Source organism: Salvelinus sp. IW2-2015, linkage group LG16 (genome assembly GCF_002910315.2).
Source record: "Salvelinus sp. IW2-2015 linkage group LG16, ASM291031v2, whole genome shotgun sequence".
NCBI classification, from domain to species: Eukaryota; Metazoa; Chordata; class Actinopteri; order Salmoniformes; family Salmonidae; genus Salvelinus; species Salvelinus sp. IW2-2015.
The window spans coordinates 21825998-21846602 of NC_036856.1; the positions used below are offsets into that span (position 1 = coordinate 21825998).

At 44.5% G+C, this 20605-nt stretch overlaps 1 protein-coding gene across 2 annotated transcripts in view; it reads left to right on the forward strand.

Moving 5' to 3' along the window:
* The window catches only part of LOC111975853 (inactive N-acetylated-alpha-linked acidic dipeptidase-like protein 2), a 310771-nt gene that overhangs the window by 116176 nt on the left and 173990 nt on the right, over positions 1-20605 (forward strand). For both annotated transcript variants that reach the window (XM_024004505.2, XM_070447599.1), the window contains exon 3: positions 18085-18358. In XM_024004505.2, the coding sequence (XP_023860273.1) occupies positions 18085-18358 (274 nt within the window). The remainder of the gene's footprint in view (positions 1-18084; positions 18359-20605) is intronic.

Below are 20605 nucleotides of genomic sequence, written 5' to 3' on the forward strand. Positions count from 1 at the left end.
CAAATTAAGTCCAAATTTAGCCAAGAACCTCTTATCAGAAGATTTATTTAATTAGTATATCTATCAAAACTGTATCTAGTTTGTCCCTGTTTTTAAGAGGAAAACGGTTTTTAACAATTTTTTTTTTTTCAAATCCATATATATTGGGCCATCCCTTATTGTCTTCTATTTGTGTGTCGTAAACAAACCACCAATCTCTGTAATATTCTGACATGCCAAAAATCTAATTTGAATGGACTTACAGTAGACAGAAGACGCCCGCGAGAAATATCTTACTCGATGATTAGGGCGACGTTACCAATTTGGTGCATTCACCTTATGATATCCAGTGGACAACCACTTTACAATAGTGCATCTAACTCTTTTAAGGGGGGGGGGTTAGAAGGATTACTTTATCCTATCCTAGTATTCTTCTTTTTGGCATGAAGATTCAGTTTGAAGGTTTTACTGGTAGAACGTGGCCAACGTTTTGCTACACTGTCCTGCGAATGTCCCGCAAATCATCCTGTGTCACACATTTGGGGATTTTAATGTGGTCACACCTAGTAGCTCCAAGCCATATCCAAAATACCAGTTTGGCAGTTTGCTCATTCTGATTTGAAAATGTGGGAATAATGTGGGAATATGGTTTAGCAGGTGGCTGTAAAATGTTGTTTTTCATTGATCATCAATCATAATATCAGTTATTCGTGCCACCTGTGCACCATGTGCTCTCCACTGCTTATCCAGAGCGACTTACAAATTGGTGCATTCACCTTATGATATCCAGTGGAACAACCACTTTACAATAGTGCATCTAACTCTTTTAAGGGGGGGGGGGTTAGAAGGATTACTTTATCCTATCCTAGGTATTCCTTTTTTTGGCATGAAGATTCAGTTTGAAGGTTTTACTGGTAGAACGTGGCCAACGTTTTGCTACACTGTCCTGCGAATGTCCCGCAWAATCATCCTGRTGTCACACATTTGGGGATTTTAAATGTGGTCACCCTAGTGTAGCTCCAAGCCATATCCAAAATACCAGTTTGAGTCTTTGCTCATTCTGATTTGAATAATGTGGGGAATAATGTGGGGAATATGGTTTAGCAGGTGGCTGTAAAATGTTGTTTTTCATTGATCATCAATCATAATTATCAGTATTCTGCACTGTGACACATGGCACAATGATTATGGGAATTGCAATAAGCCGCTTGCTGTTCAATCATAGCTGATTCAGCCACCATATGCTTTCTGATTATTTAAAGAATTAAGTGTCCTATATGTCAATGACAAGGGCTTCTGCTGCAGGCTGGACAGCCACTGTAGGCTAATGTCCCGTTGACATACTGTGTGTCTGAATCCCAATTTACACGCCAGTCATTTCACATCTCCTTTGGCTAGGCTCCAGCATGCAGCAGTCTCTCAAACCCAAGTATCTGTGCCAACGAGAGTCACTCTGATACATAGGACTCATGACAGAATGAGGAGAAACCCATTATGAGTGTCAAGAGAGTTGAAATACAATACTGGATGATAAGATATTTGCCAGGAACAATATGTTGGATTTGTTCCAAAGTTAGAAATGATTGACTGCATAGCTGATCTCCTTGTTGGTCTTTGCTAGTGGAGGGTTTGGTTGTTGGTGGGTTCATGGTGTACCGGCAGGTCACTGGGTCCTGCTTCTGATGATTAAAAGAAAGAGGTCTGYGGCTAAGGAGCCAGTCTGGAAGCATACCGCAACACAGCACCACGACCAGGGCTAGTGCTACTTCCTCACAGGCAGCTTTGAATTCCAGACGCACAGAGTGACATTCAAGTKCTCTGTGTGTGCTTGGACAGGGTGTGTGTGCCAGAAATATGAAAGTGAAGCACAGCTTCTGAATCCAAGATTATTCATCTGTCTGCAGAGAGGAGTTTCTGTATCTGGCAGTGGCCTCTTTCTTTACCAGGCAACGCAGGCCTTCCTTCCCAGTGCTGATATGAAGCTGTCCAACCCTAATGTCCAACCCTAACCCTAATGTATCAGTTTCACACACAGAACATTAATGCAATGTTACCACATGACATGTGGTAGGGGTTTTGGTCAAGCCCCATAAATCAAAAGATTGATGTCATGGATCACTAGGTAGACATGGTTGTTAACATGGCATACAGTAGGCCTGTCTAACAATGTGCAAATGTCAAATTGTATTGTTAGTCATAGTGTATCATAAAGCCAGTGGTCAATGCAGTGAAGCAGAAACAAGCTGTGATTAATCCTTGAAGTATACAGTATATGTATTCATAAAGAGGCCTGCGGCCCTCCCACGGGATTCAGGCAGCAGTTGGCAATTCAATTTTTTAAAAGACCACTCTTGACCGCAGACAGTTAAAATATGGGTTTCAAGCTTTGGTTCTCATCCTCTGTTTGTGGTTCACCACTCCACTGGGTAGCATCTTATACTACGGGACAGTTGCACCTCATCAACTAGGGTCCCGTGTGGCTCAGTTGGTAGAGCATGGCGCTTGCAACGCCAGGGTTGTGGGTTCATTCCCCACGGGGGGACCAGGATGAATATGTATGAACTTTCCAATTTGTAAGTCGCTCTGGATAAGAGCGTCTGCTAAATGACTTAAATGTAAATAATGAGTGATGAAAAGCATATATTTTTACAATCAGATTTCAATGATCTTATGAATTGCCAAATTGACCATTAATGCCAGGTGGTTGTTTATTTTATGTTTTTTTATACATAATATGAGAGTTAAAGAAGGAGAGTACATGTAGAGACACCATGTAGTGATTCTTCACTCTCTCTCACTCTCTCTCTCTCTGTCTCTCTCTGTCTCTGTCTCTCTGCATTTTTATTACATTCGCCTGCAGAGATGACTTTCTGCCAAGCAGAATTCCGGTGCCCATTTCTGATTTTAATTAGGGCGGTGGGATTTGCTTTCTCTGATTCCTTGAAAAAAGGAATTACATTGTTACTCTCAATAACTTCCTTCCTCTCCTCCAGACTTGTCGGCCTGATTATGTTGAAAGAGTAAAGAAACACAACGTAGGGCTTTGAGAGTGGTTCAACCGGACACATTCACCTAAACCCCACATGATTTTGTGTTGTATGTGCATTTGTGGTCATGTTTTATCCCCCCCCCCCCCCCCCTTTGAGTCTCGGTGGGTTGAGGCATTGAGCAGTGTGTGTTGCAGAATGCTAAGTCCTCCACTGGAGTTTCTGTGAGGGAGTGGATTTGTGCTAACAGCCAGAGCCAATGATTAAAACACAGAGAGGCCAGAGAGAGCCAGCGCTTGGCTAAAGGGCAGGAGTTACTGTAATCCAGGGATAAGCGACCTGAGCAGGCAGCAGGCACCCTCCTTACACACACAGACATGCTTGTCCTGATGCCAGTTTACTGACGGCCTTTTGGACACTAGAGAGTCCGCGGGGAGTGGGCAGCTCTGTTGGGTTGATACAGGAAGGGTACATCTCATTGGCAAACTGACACAGCTTCAAAGGCTGTGGCCCTGAGCCAGATAGTCCACTAGGAGTGAGGTATTCCTTCCTGCCTGGTGGAAGAGAAGGCTTGTCACCAAGGCCATATCTTCAAAGATGTGTCTTCTTCTCAGCATTGAATGTCAAGGGAATTTGGCCTTGTCCTCCTTACTTAATTGCTTGCTTATGGTGATGAATGTCTGTCCAATATCTATCCAACCAGGCAGATATGTGTGTGTGTACACGTGAGCTGTGCGTGAAGTCTGCATAAGTATGTGAGTGCATCCATGCTTTTATGTTGGCATGCTTGTTTTGAACATACATACATATTCAATGTATTCAGACCCCCTTGGCTTTTTCTATATTTTGTTACGTTACAGCCTTATTCTAAAATTGATTAAATCATTTTTTTCCTACACACAATACCCCATAATAACAAAGCAAAAACAGGTTTTAGAATCGCTTTCAAATGTATAAAAAATAAACAACTGAAATATCACATTTCCAAGTATTCAGACCCTTTATTCAGTGCTTTGTTGAATCACCTTTGGCAGCAATTACAACCTTGAGTCTTCTTGGGTATGACGCTGCAAGCTTGGCACACCTGTATTTGGGGAGTTTCTCACATTCTTCTCTGCAGATCCTCTCAAGCTCTGTCAGGTTGGATGGGGAGCTTCACTGCACAGCTATTTTCAGGTCTCTCCAGAGATGCTCAATCGGGTTCAAGTCCGGGCTCTGTCTGGGCCACTCAAGGACATTCAGAGACTTGTGCCGAAGCTACTCCTGCGTTGTCTTGGCTGTGTTCTTAGGGTCGTTTTCCTGTTGGCTGGTGAACCTTCGCCCCAGTCTGAGGTTCTGAGCGCTCTGGGGCAGGTTTTCATCAAGGATCTCTCTGTACATTGCTCCGTTTATCTTTCCCTCCATCCTAACTAGTCTCCCAGTCCCTGCCACTGAATAACATCCCCACAGCATGATGCTGCCAACCACCATGCTTCACCGTAGGGATGGTGACAGGTTTCCTCCAGACGTGACACTTAGCATTCAGACCAAAGAATTCAATCTTGCTTTCATCAGACCAGAGAATCTTGTTTCTCATGGTCTGAGAGTCCTTTAGGTGCCTTTTGGAAAACTCCAAGCAGGCTGTCATGTGCCTTTTACTGAGGAGTGGCTTCTGTCTGGRCACTCTACCATAAAGGCCTGATTGGTGGAGTTCTGCAGAGATTGTTGTCCTTCTGGAAGTTTCTCCCATCTCCACAGAGGAACTCTGGAGCTCTGTCAGAGTCACCATTGGGTTCTTGGTCACCTCCCTTACCAAGGCCCTTCTCCCCCGGTTGCTCAGATTGGCCAGGCGGCCAGCTCTAGGAAGAGTCTTGGTGGTTCCAAACTTCTTCCATTTAAGAATGATGGAGGCCACTGTGTTCTTGGGGACCTTCAATGCTGCAGACAAAACAATTGTTTTTGCTTCATCATTGTGGGGTATTGTGTGTAGATTGATAAGGAAAAATGTGTATTTAATCAATTTTAGAATAAGTCTGTAACGTAACAACATGTGGAAAAAGTCAAGGGGTATGAATACTTTCCGAATACACTGTAAGCATATTATACATGTGTTACTTTGGTGTGCTGTGTACTGTGTGCTCATGTGAGGTTTTAGTTTGTAAGGGTTTGCAATAGTTTCTAAGGCTTATCTCTCACCAAGAGTAGGTTGTCTTACTTTATCTTTAGAATCTACCTCTGTTCCTCTTCCCTGTGCTCCCCCGGCTCACTGAGCTACTCCAAATGAATAGAAACTGTGGATAACTTCCTGGATTGGAGATAAGATATTCTCCCTCTGACAAAAACACTGGCACATCAGTGGAAGAGACGTTCACAGCAAAAACAGATTTTGTTTTTCCTTGTTCCTAGCTGTGTTTCTAAAATGCTATTATTGGTGCACGTCTCAGCAACTTGGGCACACTTTAATATAAAACATTTTGTGCCGATAGGCCTAAATGTTTGTTAGGAACACTGACACTGAAATGGTGACATGCACACCAAAACACTACACATAGACATTAATTATAGCATATTATACCATATTATGGTAAAGCAGGGTACAGCAATGGAAAGGGATTTTATTGGTGTGCGAAATATGCAATGCAATGCAGCACAGTAGTTAATGATGCATGTATTTGATTTACAATACATGCTCTACAACCACTTATTTTGATGCATATGTACATAAAAACAGGCCACATATTTCACGGTGATTCTGTTCCCTGTGATCAAGCACAGCCATATTCACATGAAAACAAACACATTGAACAATAGTTGTAGTCGATGAAATGTGCATCAAAATATGCATTATGTCAGCCCTTTAATTAGGTAAGAGTAATATTGTATGTCGCATGTTCCAGAACATAGGAAACAGACACTGTAGTTCTACACCTGAACCGATGGTTTTTATCGCCAAATATGGATGTTCCCTTTGTACGAAGGAGCTGTCTGGCACACCCATCTCCATCTCACTAAACACAGTGGTGTCACCTCCTCTCAGGTTGGATGGATCCACTTCCAGCTGCAGGATGTGATCACAGAGACGCTTAAGCATTGTTCTACATTACCCATGCAGATGTGTGCGATATGTCAGGAGCTTATCTTTGGGGCTGCGTGCTGAAAGACAAATGCTCACCTTCATCCTGCTTCTTAAAGGTTCAACTGGAGTTTAGGAGCAGTCTTTTGTTTCCCTCTGACAGGCTTTGACATCAGCGTCTGTGGATGATTTGAAATTATGATAATAACAGATAATAACCTTTCTGTTACCTTATTCTCATTATCCCCTAAGTACGGGCATACCACTTCTTGTAACTAGACAATATCCAATTATGGCAAACTAACAGCAACTATGCTGGAGGAATTGTCTAGCAAGGTGGTCACCAATCTTTTCTGAGTCAAGATCACTGTCTGTGTCAAAATGCAAGCCAAGATCTACCGCTCAGATATTTTTTAAACATGACTTAAAAAATGTAAGCCTATGCAACATGAACCTATTAAAAACAGTTCTTTAGCAATGAGGTTTTTGCAGTAGGCTATAGGTCTAATACATTATCACTGCATATTGGCTATGTTTGAATTTACCTGCCAATGTTGTTCTTCTCAGACCACTTTGAAATTATATTTCAAAATGTGCGGTATATGATCACACTGATAATATATCATTTCAAGAGCTTGGAACTGTAAGGTTCTATCTGCAAAAAGATGATTCTGAGATAATTGGCTTTAAAGTTCCGAACCCTCATTAGTTTGAATAGTGTCAGCAATATTGTATTCTTTTTAACTTTATAACATGAATTGGGCATTTAGATTACTATATATGTAGAGAACATTAAATAGAACACGGCTATGTCAATAACTAAATTTGGACAAAAATGCAGACAGAACCTTAGTCTCAAGCTCTCAAAATGTTGTTGTATTACTTGTGAGGAACAGCTTAGTGAGCATAAACATTTGCTTTTTTATTTTATTTTACTGGACTGATGGTCTGTCTGAGGGSAGGGAGGGAGAGAGCAGCGGAGAGGCTGCCTCTCACTGTCCCACCGCTGAGATTGACCAAAAAAGGCACACAGTCTTCCAGCTCATGGCAAAACTTTTGTCACACTGCATTATTTCTGCCTAATGCACCAATTCATGTTGTTACTCCTATAAACAGAGAAAGTGAATTATTCCTCAATATTTAAAAAGACACAAGCCGTTAATGTCACGCCCTGACCATAGAGAGCCTTTTATTCTTTATGTTGGTTAGGTCAGGGTGTGACTAGGGTGGGTTATCTAGGTTGTTTTATGTCTATGTTGGCCTGGTATGGTCCCAATCAGAGGCAGCTGTTTATCGTTGTCTCTGATTGGGGATCACATATAGGCAGCCATTTCCCCACTGTTTTTTTGTGGGATCTTGTTTTGAGTCAGTGCATGTGGCACCTCAGTACTGCACGGTCATTGTTGGTTTCTTGTTTTGTTTGAAGTTTCACAAAAATAAAGATGTGGAACTCAGAGCACGCTGCGCCTTGGTCCACTCATTTCAACAATCGTGACAGAAGATCCCACCATAACAGGACCAAGCAGCGTGCCCAGGAGGAGAGAGTATCCTGGACCTGGGAGGAGTTCCTGGATGCGGAAGGAGGATCCTGGACTTGGGAGGAAATCCTGGCAGGACAGGATTGGCGGGAGACGCAAGTAGAGAAGGAAAACAGCGACGACGCGGGGTTCGCGGCCAACCAGAGGTAACCAAAAGACAGCATAACATTTTGGGCGGGGAGCACACAGGGTGGTCGGCGGAGCCGAGGAATGAGCAGAGACCCGTCAGGAGTCGAAGGAGGAACCTGTACGAAAGATTTCCGGAGAGAGTGGTGGCGATGAGAGTGCTGCAGAGCGGGCGTGCTGAGGGCGTGACACCAGTCCCGGTGTCATCTGCCACCAGTTTCACGCTTCTGGCCTCCAGGGCGCCTCCCCAGTCCGGTAAGCCTGTGGTTCCTCCACGCACTCGCCCTGAATGTGTGTCACCGTTTCGGTACAAGTTGTGCCGGTTCTACGAACCAGGTCTCCAGCGCGCATACACAGCCCAGTACGCCCTGTGCCAGCTCTCCGCACTCGCCGTGCAAAGTTTGTCATTGTTCCGGTACAATTTGTGCCGGTTCTATGCACCAGGTCTCCAGTGTGCCTCCACAGCCAGTACGTCCTGTGCTAGCTCCCGCACTCACCGTGCGGAGTGTGTCATCGTTCCGGCACCATCTGTGCCAGCTCTACGACGCACTCTCCCAAGTGCGCCTCCACAGCCCAGTACGTCCTGTGCCTCCTCCTCGCACTCTGCCTGAAGGGCGTGTCCCCAGTCCGGTACGCCTGTGCCTCCTCCTCGCACGCTCTCTGAAGTGCGTGGCCCCAGTCCGGTACGTCCTGTGCCTGCTCCTCGCACTCTCCCTCAAGTGCGCCTTCCAGTCAGGTACGTCCTGTGCCTGCTCCCAGCACTCATCCTGAAGTGCGTGCCACCAGTCCGGTGCCACCTGTGCCGGCCCCACGCATCAGGCCTCCAGTGCGCCTCCCCAGTCCAGAGCGTCAGCGACGGTCCCCAGCCAGAGCGTCAGCGCGACGGTCCCCAGTCCAGAGCGTCAGGCGACGGCCCCAGTCCAGAGCGTCAGGCGACGGTCCCCAGTCCAGAGCTTCAGGCGACGTTCCCCAGTCCAGAGCTTCAGGCGACGGTCCCCAGTCCAGAGCTTCAGTGACGGTCCCCAGTCCAGAGCTTCCGGCCACGTTTCACAGTCCGGAACCTCCTGAGACGGTCCACGGTCCAGAACCTCCTAAGACGGTCCACGGTCCGGAACCTCCTGCGACGGTCCACAACCTCCTGCGACGGTCCACAGTCCGGAACCTCCTGCGACGGTGCACGGTCCGGAACCTCCTGCGGCGGTGCACGATCCAGAACCTCCTGCGACGGTCCACGGTCCGGAACCTTCAGCTCCAGGGCAGGAACCTTCCTCTGCGCCGATGCCCAGTCCGAGCACGACGTCCAGTCCCGCTCCATGGCAGGAGCCTTCCTCTGTGCCGATGCCCGGTCCAGGCACGGCGTCCAGTCCCGCTCCAGGGCAGGAGCCTTTCTCTGCGCCGACGCCCAGTCCGGGCACGGCGTTCTACCCGGCTCCATGGCCGGACCCGTGGTCTGAGTGGGTACTTCGCCCCGCACCGGAGCCGCCACCGACGCTAGATGCCCACCCGGACCCTCCCCTATAGAGTCAGGTTTTGCGGCCGGAGTCCGTACCTTTGGGGGGGTACTGTCACGCCCTGACCATAGAGAGCCTTTTATTCTCTATGTTGGTTAGGTCAGGGTGTGACTAAGGTGGGTTATCTAGGTTGTTTTATGTCTATGTTGGCCTGGTATGGTATGGTTCCCAATCAGGGGCAGCTGTTTATCGTTGTCTCTGATTGGGGATCATATATAGGCAGCCYTTTCCCCACTGTTTTTTTTATGGGATCTTGTTTTGAGTCAGTGCATGTGGCACCTCAGTACTGCACGGTCGTTGTTGGTTTTGTTTGAAGTTTCACAAAAATAAAGATGTGGAACTCAGAGCACGCTGCGCCTTGGTCCACTCATTTCAACAATCGTGACAGTTAATAATAACAACGCAAGCTTATCGATACAATTTGCTACTCATTCATTGCAGCTGCAATGTTGGTTGTAGCGTGAGTGGAAGTAGGGAGAAGCACGTTTTATGGCTTATAAAAGTGTTGACAGTGAAGTGCTGAATAATAACTTAAACATGAACTTACTCATAAAAACAGCAGCTCTTCATTGTATTTCATTGACAGTTTCTCTCTAGTAACGGTTTTGAAAGTTCGGAAATTTCACAGTAGCAACTTTGCTGTGCGCTCGAGGAAACTGCAGACACAGTGATCTGAGCTATCTGATTGGCCAGTGGTAGGCCTATAGGTGCACTTGATTTGCTCTCTGGGCATGCCGGGTAGGCAGAGTTTTACCTTCAGACACATTAAATGGTTAAAAATGGGAACACTTTGCCTTCCTGGCGCTAGGGCTGCTGAATCAAGTGGGAAACGGGACAAAAACTTTGTGAAAAGGAACATAAGGCTTTATCGTTGTTTTTTTTACATAAATGTTTGGTGATTGACTAGGAATGCATTGGAGATCGACCAGTTGGTGACCACTGGTCTAGCATTTTAATATGCAGTACGGTCAGTCACCTCATCTTAAGGTGAAATACAGAGGAGTCAGACACTGCGCTGAAACACAGGTAGGTATAGCCGTTCAGGTAGGGATATCTTCAATCTTTTCCTTTGTCAGCGCTTCAACAGTGAAGCCTCTCTTGGGACCCAGATGTAGAGCGGCAGGGAGCTATAGCACTTTTTTAAAGAGCAGGGGCCGGTCCTGCCAGCATTATCATCCATAATAGCATTCTGCCACAGTTCAACAGCCACAAAGATAGTTGCTATCAATTGGCCAGGCCCTGGTCGACAGTACCCCAGATACCCCCGGTGACCATATCTACCACAGACACAGATCCACCAGCTGTCAATCCCTGTCACTCAGATGCATTTAATTAGGAGAGCAAAATGGTCATAACTGTGAGCCAGGAGCCAGGTCTTATTTTGGGTATTTTTTTACTAAAATAGTYGTCTGGGAGGATAAAAATGCCTCCAATAGAGATCGTCCAAATACAATCCCACACAAACAGAAGCTTTTATTTTCCCATAACTCGTTACAATATTTGTGTAGGGAAGTAGTGAATTTTGTAGGATTAACAACCCCAAGTGACAACTCAACAACCCGCACTGACTCTAAAGTAGAGTAAGATGTTGGGGAGAATGTTTAGTGTAGGTCCTAGTCTGCAGGGTCTATGTATGGCCGGAAGTACATGGTGTGATATCTAAAACAGTCTCCCTAACAGATGGCCCAAACAGAGCTCACTGCCATCTTCTGGTCTGCGGGCCGAGTGCGTCTCGACCATCGCCAGGAGCAGCAGCCAGTGCGTTTGTGTGTGTCAGAATCCCAGCTCTCTTCGCCGGCTGTGAGGAGGCTTCAGTCAGCCAACCAAGCTGTTGAGTGGCACCCTGTGGTGTGGGACTTGGGCCCCAGTCCTGTGAATCATGTTGTCTCAAGTGGTGCTGTGTGTGATGACATCAGGTATCCTACTTATCCCAACTCTCCTCCCAAATTGTCTGTAACTATCACTGTTCTAGGAGAGTGACCCAGGCCAGGTAGTGGTGTACAAAGATGTGGAATCCTCCACTTAATAGTGATGTCTGAATGACTCGTTCTTAACCATAACTGCTGCGAGGCTTTCATTCCATATATATCTCCCAGTTGAGCTGTTTTGTCATGATTATTGGGAATTGGAATTCAATTGGAACTGCTACCCATTTATGGCAGCAGAATGTAAGGGAGGTCCATATCCAAACCTAGGTATTCTTTTGGATTGTTTCAGGAGTTTCATCTTTGTGTTTAGTGGCCAACATGTTCAGGATTCAGAGAAAGTGGAATGTTGAGGGTCCAAAATTGACATTTTGGAGAAAACGCATGGTGGAGACACTGATGACAATTTCTGCTGAAGGATATTCTCTCATTTAGTCCACCGTTGCGATCTCAATTTAGGGACACTTATCTATTATCCAACGTACGGTATCATTCAGAGCTCATCCAGACCAGGTGTAATAGCATGTATTTGGGGCCATTCTAATTCAGTGATAATGCCCAGGAAGCCGGTGTTTGGAGGATATATTGGCACGGGTGTTGTTCGTCGAGGGCCGGCAATCCATGCCAATATATCCTCCAAACACTGGCTTCGAGGGCATTATCTCTTTTATACAATGGGTTACCAAAATATTCAAGTAATGATTAATATATTTTCATTGAAAAAAATTATTTTAATGAATTTATTCATACTATTTCAACCTTCCACAAGATACAGCCCGAAAACAAATCTAGTGTTGCTACCCAAGCCAGCTGGTTGTTCTTTCTATTGGTTCGGTTCCCAGAGACGTGACCCAGTTGTTCAGTCTTGTTGTTCATGTATCTATGGACGCGACCCAGTCGTTCGTTCMAAATGTTCCATTGCCATAATGGCTGGCAGCGTTTCTACCCCTTGTTGCTAGCTAGCCAACTACGGCTAACTTACCGTCACGTTAAACAGACAGAATAACAACAGTAGCTGCATTTGCATTTGTTTAAGGTGTTTTCTAGTGACATTTATTTGCATACATCCATAACAATGAGCTAATGAGGCACGTTATCGCCTGGCATAGAAAATGTGCTCTCTCGTCAGGACACTGTTGTTCAGAGGAGCTAGCCATCAACACAGCTAACACAACTTCAAACTGAAGCTGGAAAGACTACAAACTAGCTGAACTTCATTTAGTTGTACCTTTTTCAATTTACATACACTTTGTATATATCCATAAAAATTATGCCAGCTAATTCATGATTTCGACTGGCTGAGAAACGCTGCCTGCCTCTCTCTCGTCCCGATGTCCGACTCCTATACGTTCATTACTATGGGACAGTTGGAGATCGCATTTGAATATTGAAACAATGTTTCAAATGTCGGAGAGACAGACAGCAGTCTTGAATCCCTGGTGGTGTTTGACTGTTGATCAGTCATCTTCCAGGCCAGGTAGTGAATGTCATTTTCACGGTGTTCAGAGATCTGTTCATGACTAACTGGTTTATTTAGGACTGTTTTCCTCCTAAACGTTCCCTTTCCTAGGGTCAGGAACAGGAGGTCTTTCTGTCTAAGTTATTTTGATGTGTCACTCCTGATTATGACATAAGGTCAAAACAAAAGATATTGTTTGGAAATGTCTTACCAAATATTGCGTATAATTGTAATGTCTTTATATTCAATGACACAGAACTAGTTTCAGTGTAATGCTCTGGTACTTCTTACCTTTAATGGGATCAGTAAAACACAACATGATTACTATGGTTAAGAGAATTGTCCTTTTAGCCAGTCTCTTTTGTCCTTTAAGACGTGAGATGGGTTTCAGTTTTCAAATAAACAGACTTTTATGCAGACTCCATTAGATGTCTATATTTGATGGGGACATTAAATAATGTCCTCAGAACCTTATCTACCAAACAGATAAAGTTATGTATTTACCCATTTCAGGTTTACCCTTCTTGTTAAAAAGGTTGTCAATGTGTTGTTCTTCCATTTTTTCATTCATTGTCTTGGAACTGGAAATAATTATTTATTTCTAATATAACCAACACTGGGTGGTTAAAGTGAATGTCTCCTTGTAAAAAAGTTCAAAACTCAGACTAAAATCACAAGTTAATAAGAGGTCTGGGTAAAACGTTTTGCTTTTATTTAAAGAAAAATAAATTCTGCTTCAGTCTTTTATTTCTGTTATTTGGCATCATGGTATTGTGTCTTTTGGTAGATTTTTATTTATTTCACCTTTATTTAACCAGGTAGGTAAGTTGAGAACACGTTCTCATTTACAATTGCGACCTGGCCAAGAATAAAGCAAAGCAGTTCGACACATACAACAACACAGAGTTACACATGGAGTAAAACAAACATACAGTCAATAATACTAGTGTAGAAAATAAGGTCTAATACAATGGGTCAAGTGAGGTGAGATAAGGGATGGTAAAGGGCCATATGCGATACAAAGTGACCTATTCGGTGGCTCGATTAGGTGTGAACAATTACTCTATCCCTATCATAGCCAAGCTAAACACGCCTCCGCCAGAACTCGGTTGTTTACTGCTTATAATTATGCTGAGTGTGAAGATTTACATGTTCTCCAAGCACAGTTACCCAAAGTAGTTGACCATATATTATATGTGGCTGGAATGCAAACAACATGACGCTGCTCAACATGTACAAATCCATACCTAACCGTATGAAACGAACCATAGGAAGAGGGTAGTTTGTTTGGGCTAAATATATGAATGGGCTAATGTACAGGTGCAGTAATCTATGACTGCTGCGACAGCTGGTGCTTAAAGCTAGTGAGGGAGATAAGTGTTTCCAGTTTCAGAGATTTTTTGTAGTTCGTTCCAGTCATTGCAGCAGAGAACTGGAAGGAGAGGCGGCCAAAGGGGTGACCAGAGATATATACCTGCTGGAGCGCGTGCTACAGGTGGGGTGCTGCTATGGTGACAAGCGAGCTGAGTAAGGGGGACTTTACCTAGCAGGGTCTTGTAGATGACCTGGAGCCAGTGGGTTTGGCGACGAGTATGAAGCGAGGGCCAGCCAACGAGAGTGTACAGGTCGCAGTGGGGTAGTATATGGGGCTTTGGTGACAAAACGGATGGCACTGTGATAGACTGCATCCAATTTATTGAGTAGGGTATTGGAGGCTATTTTGTAAATGACATCACCGAAGTCGAGGATTGGTAGGATGGTCAGTTTTACAAGGGTATGTTTGGCAGCATGAGTGAAGGATGCTTTGTTGTGGATTAGGAAGCCAATTCTAGATTTAACTTTGGATTGGAGATGCAACAATTTCAGCAGATAATTTTAGAAAGAAAGGGTCCAGATTATCTAGCCCGGCTGATTTGTAGGGGTCCAGATTTTGCAGCTCTTTCAGAACATCAGCTGACTGGATTTGGGAGAAAGGAGAAATGTGGAAGGCTTGTGGCGAGTAGCTGTGGGGGGTGCAGTGCTGTTGACCGGGGTAGGGTGGAAAGCATGGCCAGCCGTAGAAAAAATGCTTATTGAAATTCTCAATTATAGTGGATTTGTCCGGTGGTGACAGTGTTTCCTATCTTCAGTGCAGTGGGCAGCTGGGAGGAGATGTTCTTATTCTCCATGGACTTTACAGTGTCCCAGAACTTTTTGGGGTTTGTGTTGCAGGAAGCAAATTTCTGCTTGAAAAAGCTAGCCTTGGCTTTTCTAACTGCCTGTATATATTGGTTTCTAGCTTCCCTGAAAAGTTGCATATCACGGGGGGCTGTTCGATGCTAATGCAGAACGCCATAGGATGTTTTGTGTTGGTTAAGGGCAGTCAGGTCTGGAGAGAACCAAGGGCTATATCTGTTCCTGGTTCTAAATTTCTTGAATGGGGCATGCTTATTTAAGATGGTGAGGAAGGCATTTAAAAAAAATAACCAGGCATCCTCTACTGACGGGATGAGATCAATATCCTTCCAGGATACCCCGGCCAGGTCGATTGGAAAGGCCTGCTCGCTGAAGTGTTTCAGGGAGCGTTTGACAGTGATGAGTGGAGGTCGTTTGACCGCGACCCATTACGGATGCAGGCAATGAGGCAGTGATCGCTGAGATCTTGGTTGAAAACAGCAGAGGTGTATTTAGAGGGCAAGTTGGTTAGGATGATATCTATGAGGGTGCCCGTGTTTACGGCTTTGGGGTGGTACCTGGTAGGTTCATTTATAATTTGTGTGAGATTGAGGGCATCAAGCTTAGATTGTAGGATGGCTGGGGTGTTAAGCATTCCAGTTTAGGTCGCCTAGCAGCACGAGCTCTGAAGATAGATGGGGGGCAATCAGTTCACATATGGTGTCCAGAGCACAGCTGGGGGCAGAGGCTGGTCTATAGCAGGCGGGCAACGGTGAGAGACTTGTTTTTAGAGAGGTGTATTTTTAAAAGTAGAAGTTCAAATTGTTTGGGACAGACCTGTAAGTAGGACAGAACTCTGCAGGCTATCTTTGCAGTAGATTGCAACACGCCCCCCTTTGGTTTTCTATCTTGTCTGAAAATGTTGTAGTTAGGGTTGAAAATGTCAGAATTTTTGGTTATCTTCCTAAGCCAGGATTCAGACACGGCTAAAACATCCGGTTGGCAGAGTGTGCTAAAAGCAGGAACAAAAACAAAACTTAGGGAGGAGGCTTCTAATGTTAACATGCATGAAACCAAGGCTATTACGGTTACAGAAGTCATCAAAAGAGAGCGCCTGGGGAATAGYAGTGGAGCTAGGRACTGCAGGGCCTGGATTCACTTCTACATCACCAGAGGAACAGAGGAGGAGTAGGATAAGGGTACGGCTAAAAGCTATGAGAATTGGTCGTCTAGAACGTCTAGAACAGAGAGTAAAAGGACGTTTCTGGGCGCGATAAAATAGCTTCAAGGAATAATGTACAGACAAATGTATGGTAGGGTGTGAATACTGTGTAGGTAAACCTAGGTATTGAGTGATGATGAGAGAGATATTGTCTCTAGAAACATCATTGAAACCAGGTGATGTCATCGCATATGTGGGTGGTGGAACTGAAAGGTTGGATAAGGTATAGTGAGCAGGGCTAGAGGCTCTACAGTGAAATAAGCCAATAAACACTAACCAGAACAGCAATGGACAAGGCATATTGACATTAAGGAGAGGCATGTTTAGTCGAGTGATCGTAAGGGTCCAGTGAGTAGAGGTTGGTTGGGGTCACGGCGATTCAGACAGCTAGCCGGGCTATCGGTAGCAAGCTAGCATAGGATGGAGGTCTGTTTTTAGCCGCCTCGTGCGTTTCCGTCTGTAGATTAGTGGGGTTCCGTGTGGTAGAGGAGATCAATCCAATTGGCAAAATAGATATAGTTATAGTGACCCAAGAAAAAATTGTCCGATAGACTTATTCAGATAGCAGCCGATAAAACAGCTAACGATTAGCGGGCCCCAGATGAACGTTCAGGTTACGTCGCGACGGAGGTGCCAGTTGGATAACTCCCTCGGGCAGATAACGTCGGTAGTCAGTCGTGAAGGCCCGGTGGGGCTCCGCATTGGCAGTAAAACGGGTCCGGATAGGTGATTGTAGCCCAGGAGTGGCTGATGGAACTCTTCAGCTGGCTAGCTCCGGAATAATTGATGTTTTCTCCGGGATCGACGTAAGCCAATAGACACACGGGTAGCAGCTAGCTAGCTGCGAAATCAAGGTGTAAATGTCCAGAGCTTGCGGTTGAAATCCGGGGATATGGAAAAAATAGGTCCGGTATGTTCTGGTCTGAGTCGCGTTGTACAAAAGTGGCGATAGATTAACGAGCTAAAGGAATAGCTGATGACCACAGACCGTGGTTAGCTGAAATACTAACGTTAGCCAGTAAACTGGCTAGCTTCTGGGTAGCTTCAGGTTAGCTTCTGGCTAGCTTCAGGTTAGCTTCTGGCTAGCTTCTATTGTGGATTTTCAGATTTGAGGTAAATAATACTTTTTTTTTGTAATTGGTGAGGCGGGTTGCAGGAAAGCGTTTTGAAGTTGAGTTTTTGGAAAATAAAATATATAAAAGATATGCAAAGAAAGGTGTAAATATATATATATACGGGACAAGACGAGGACAAAAGGACGTCTGACTGCTATGCCATCTTGGATGAGGAGAGAGAGATGAGATGAGATGAACATGAACACATTGAATCAGTCATGATTTAGAGGATAGCATACATCAGTATTCCTTGAATTTAAATTAAATGCTGTTTGGCTCAGTTACCTGCTTTGACATAATTTTGGCATGATCAATTATATGTATAGTTATAAAAATATATTACATTGTATTGTATTCATAGTAATTATGCATGCCATTTTAGATGCATTACTTAGTATGGTAGATACATCATATCATAGTGTTGAAAACTGCTAGAAGAGTACCTTTATCATCACTTTACATGTTTAACCATCTGTTGGTAATGTGTTCACAGTTTTTTCACAGTTTTATTAGTGCATCCATTTGTTCAGAACATTTTCTGTTCAGTCATTATTCAGATTTTAACCCTAAAAGCGCAAACACATTTTAGCTTAAAAGCACCACCAATTGTTTACCTGAAATTGGTAATGATTGAGAGATGCTGTCTGTCCCAAAAATTTGTTGGTAACTAGTTGCTTGACAAATTACTTTTGTTGTTGTTGAAATTATGACATTTATGTTGACGCTTTGGATTAAGACCATTTGGGTTAAGACCTGTAGACGCTTTTGGGTTAAGACCAATTTACCAAGACTGTCCTCAAAATATATCATGGAAAAAAGTAGACTTCATTCTGTCACAGATATTCTGAACACCGGTAGTGTGAACAATAACTAAAATAAACTATTTGTTAATTAGCCAAATTGATAATGTGTAATTGCTTTGGTAAGTCTGTTTCCAAAGCATCTGCCAGGAMTCCTGCCACACACAGTAGTAAATAGACATTCATAACTACATTTCTTTCTCTGTCTCCCATCAGGCCTTTCATTAGCATATCAGACGACAACGAGGAGGCCAGGGCTGAGCACCTGTACCAACAGTGGACAGACCTGGGTTTGACAGACGTCCAGCTGTCCAATTACAGCGTCCTCCTCAGCCTGCCTGGCCCCTCCTCCAGCAGAATTGTGGACCGGGCCAGCCACGAGTGTTTCCTGCCCAGCGGGGCTCAGTGTGACCCCAGGAACCACAACAACAACCCCACGGCAGACCAACACTTCTCCTACGCTGCCTACTCTGCCACGGGCAGTCTAGAGGTACAGCACACGCACCCTGTCTCATTCTCTGCATGGACAGCAGAATGCACTAACCCCAGGCTGGTTAATGCTATGTTCCCCAGTCATCTCCTGGTTCTCCACCTCCAACTATTGTCACCATCTGTGTGTGTGATTTTCCTGACTTGAATGGTAGCAGCAGCCCTGCTCTCTACCTGGCTGGCTCCAGTTAGCTTTGTTTCGCATCCCTGCTTCTCCCTCACAGCGGTGATCACCCAAAAGGCCACAGCGAAAGGTCAAGACGTAAATGTTAAAGTTGGTTCCCAGTTCAGGTATATCAAAATCACAGTCCAATTTTATGAGTCACAATAAACATCCCCTCCCTGCAGGAATATGAGAGCACTGCTGGCTACAGTCAGTATATTTACAAGACACAGGCGCAAATGCATCCTTGAGATTGAAGGTTAATCCAAGTGATTATGCAAGTCTGTCCACACACTTGCAGACATAAGAAATATAGCAGGGCTATTTTTAGAGGTTATGCTTTCTGTCTCCAGGGGAACACAGAGAGAGAGTGTCTGAAGGAAATGGCTGTTATCCCCTTGAGGGCTGAGTGGGCTAAAGGTACAGGAGAACAGTTGGAGAATACAAAGTCTGAATGCAAAGTATACTCCAAGCCTAGTCCTCTGCATCTGTCTCCCCAAAACAGGAGTCAAAGCCATCCATCACAGGCCTGGTTCCATGCACTGTTCAGTGTGCTGCCTTGAATTAAATGGCATTTGCAATATCTAAACGTCAGTTTAGAAAAACAAATATGGCTGGTTTGATGGATGAAAGGCCTGGGGACTCCATAGTAATGTGCTGGGCTGAGGCTCCATGGGATCTGTCATCTCTGAGCCTGTCGCTGTGACGGAGAGGTCAGTGAGCAATTCTCATTAGTCCACTCCCCATTCTCAGGATCACAGAGAGAGAGAGAGAGAGAGAGTAAAAAACTCACCCCCTCTTGCTGGGAAAACATACTGACAGTTGTAACCTAATTGAACATATATGAAATATGCATGCATTAAAAGCCCACCTTAACACAAGCCAGCCATCAGAGGATGTATAGAGAGAAATAGAAGTTCAAGTGGCAATGGAGATCAAATTCACTGCGCAGCTATACATTTTTAAAGAGCGAACATTAGGAAGTTAATCTCAAAGATCATGCTGTTCCACACTCAGTCTTTTACTAATGGCATAGAAATATATTCTGTTTTATGAGTTTGTGGGGTTCATTTGGTAAAAGTCCTATTTAAAGCTGGGCAGTGACTATCATTATCTTTCTCTCATACAGAGAAAATATGTAATTCTCTCTTTATCTTCGTCATCCAACTGTACTTTACTGCCTTGTCAAATCATCTCCAACTTTACAATGAAAATGACTCTGGAACAATATAGCGAAGGAAGGTAGGCTGGAAGAAAACAACATCATCAACAACAACAGCATTGTAAGGAACGACGCTGCAGAAGAGAAGCAGGTACGGGGAGTTGACATTTCATTTGGAACGGACATGCAACAGGACAGGAACAGTGTCATAACTGGGAAACACAAAGACAGACGACAATCAATGCAGCAGCGGAGAACAGAGCAGGGGAACTGACAAATATAGGGAGGTAATAAACAGGTGATTGAGTCCAGGTGAGTCCAATATCGCTGATGCGCGTGATGAGGGAAGGCAGGTGTGCGTAATGATGGTGGCAGGAGTGCGTAATACAGGGCAGCCTGGTGGAGATCGGGAGGAGGCGTGACAAACATGGAGTATAACAAGACCATTTTAGCTTGGTAGAGCTGTACATCTTCAGTGGTCAGACGGGGATCCTCCTCAGGGTAATCAGGCTCTGTTTGAAGAATGAATTATCATTGTTTGAGCCATGCAACACATCAATAAACTACAGTGCCCCTTGACTTTTTCAAAATGTTGCTACGTTACAGCCTTATTCTAAAATTTATTTTTTATTTTTCCCCCTCATCAATCTACACACATTACCCCATAATGAAAAAGCATAAACATGTTTTTAGACTTTTTTGAAAATGTATAAAACAAAAACATAAATATCACTTTAGGTGCCTTTTGGGAAGCTCCAAGCGGGTTTTTGTGTGCCTTTTACTGAGGAGTGGCTTCTTCCATTTACTGAAGAGTGGCTTCCATTTGGCCACTCTACCATAAAGGCCTGATTCGTGGAGTGCTACAGAAATGGTTGRCCTTTTGGAAGGTTCTCCCACCTCCACAAAGGAACTTTGGACCTCTG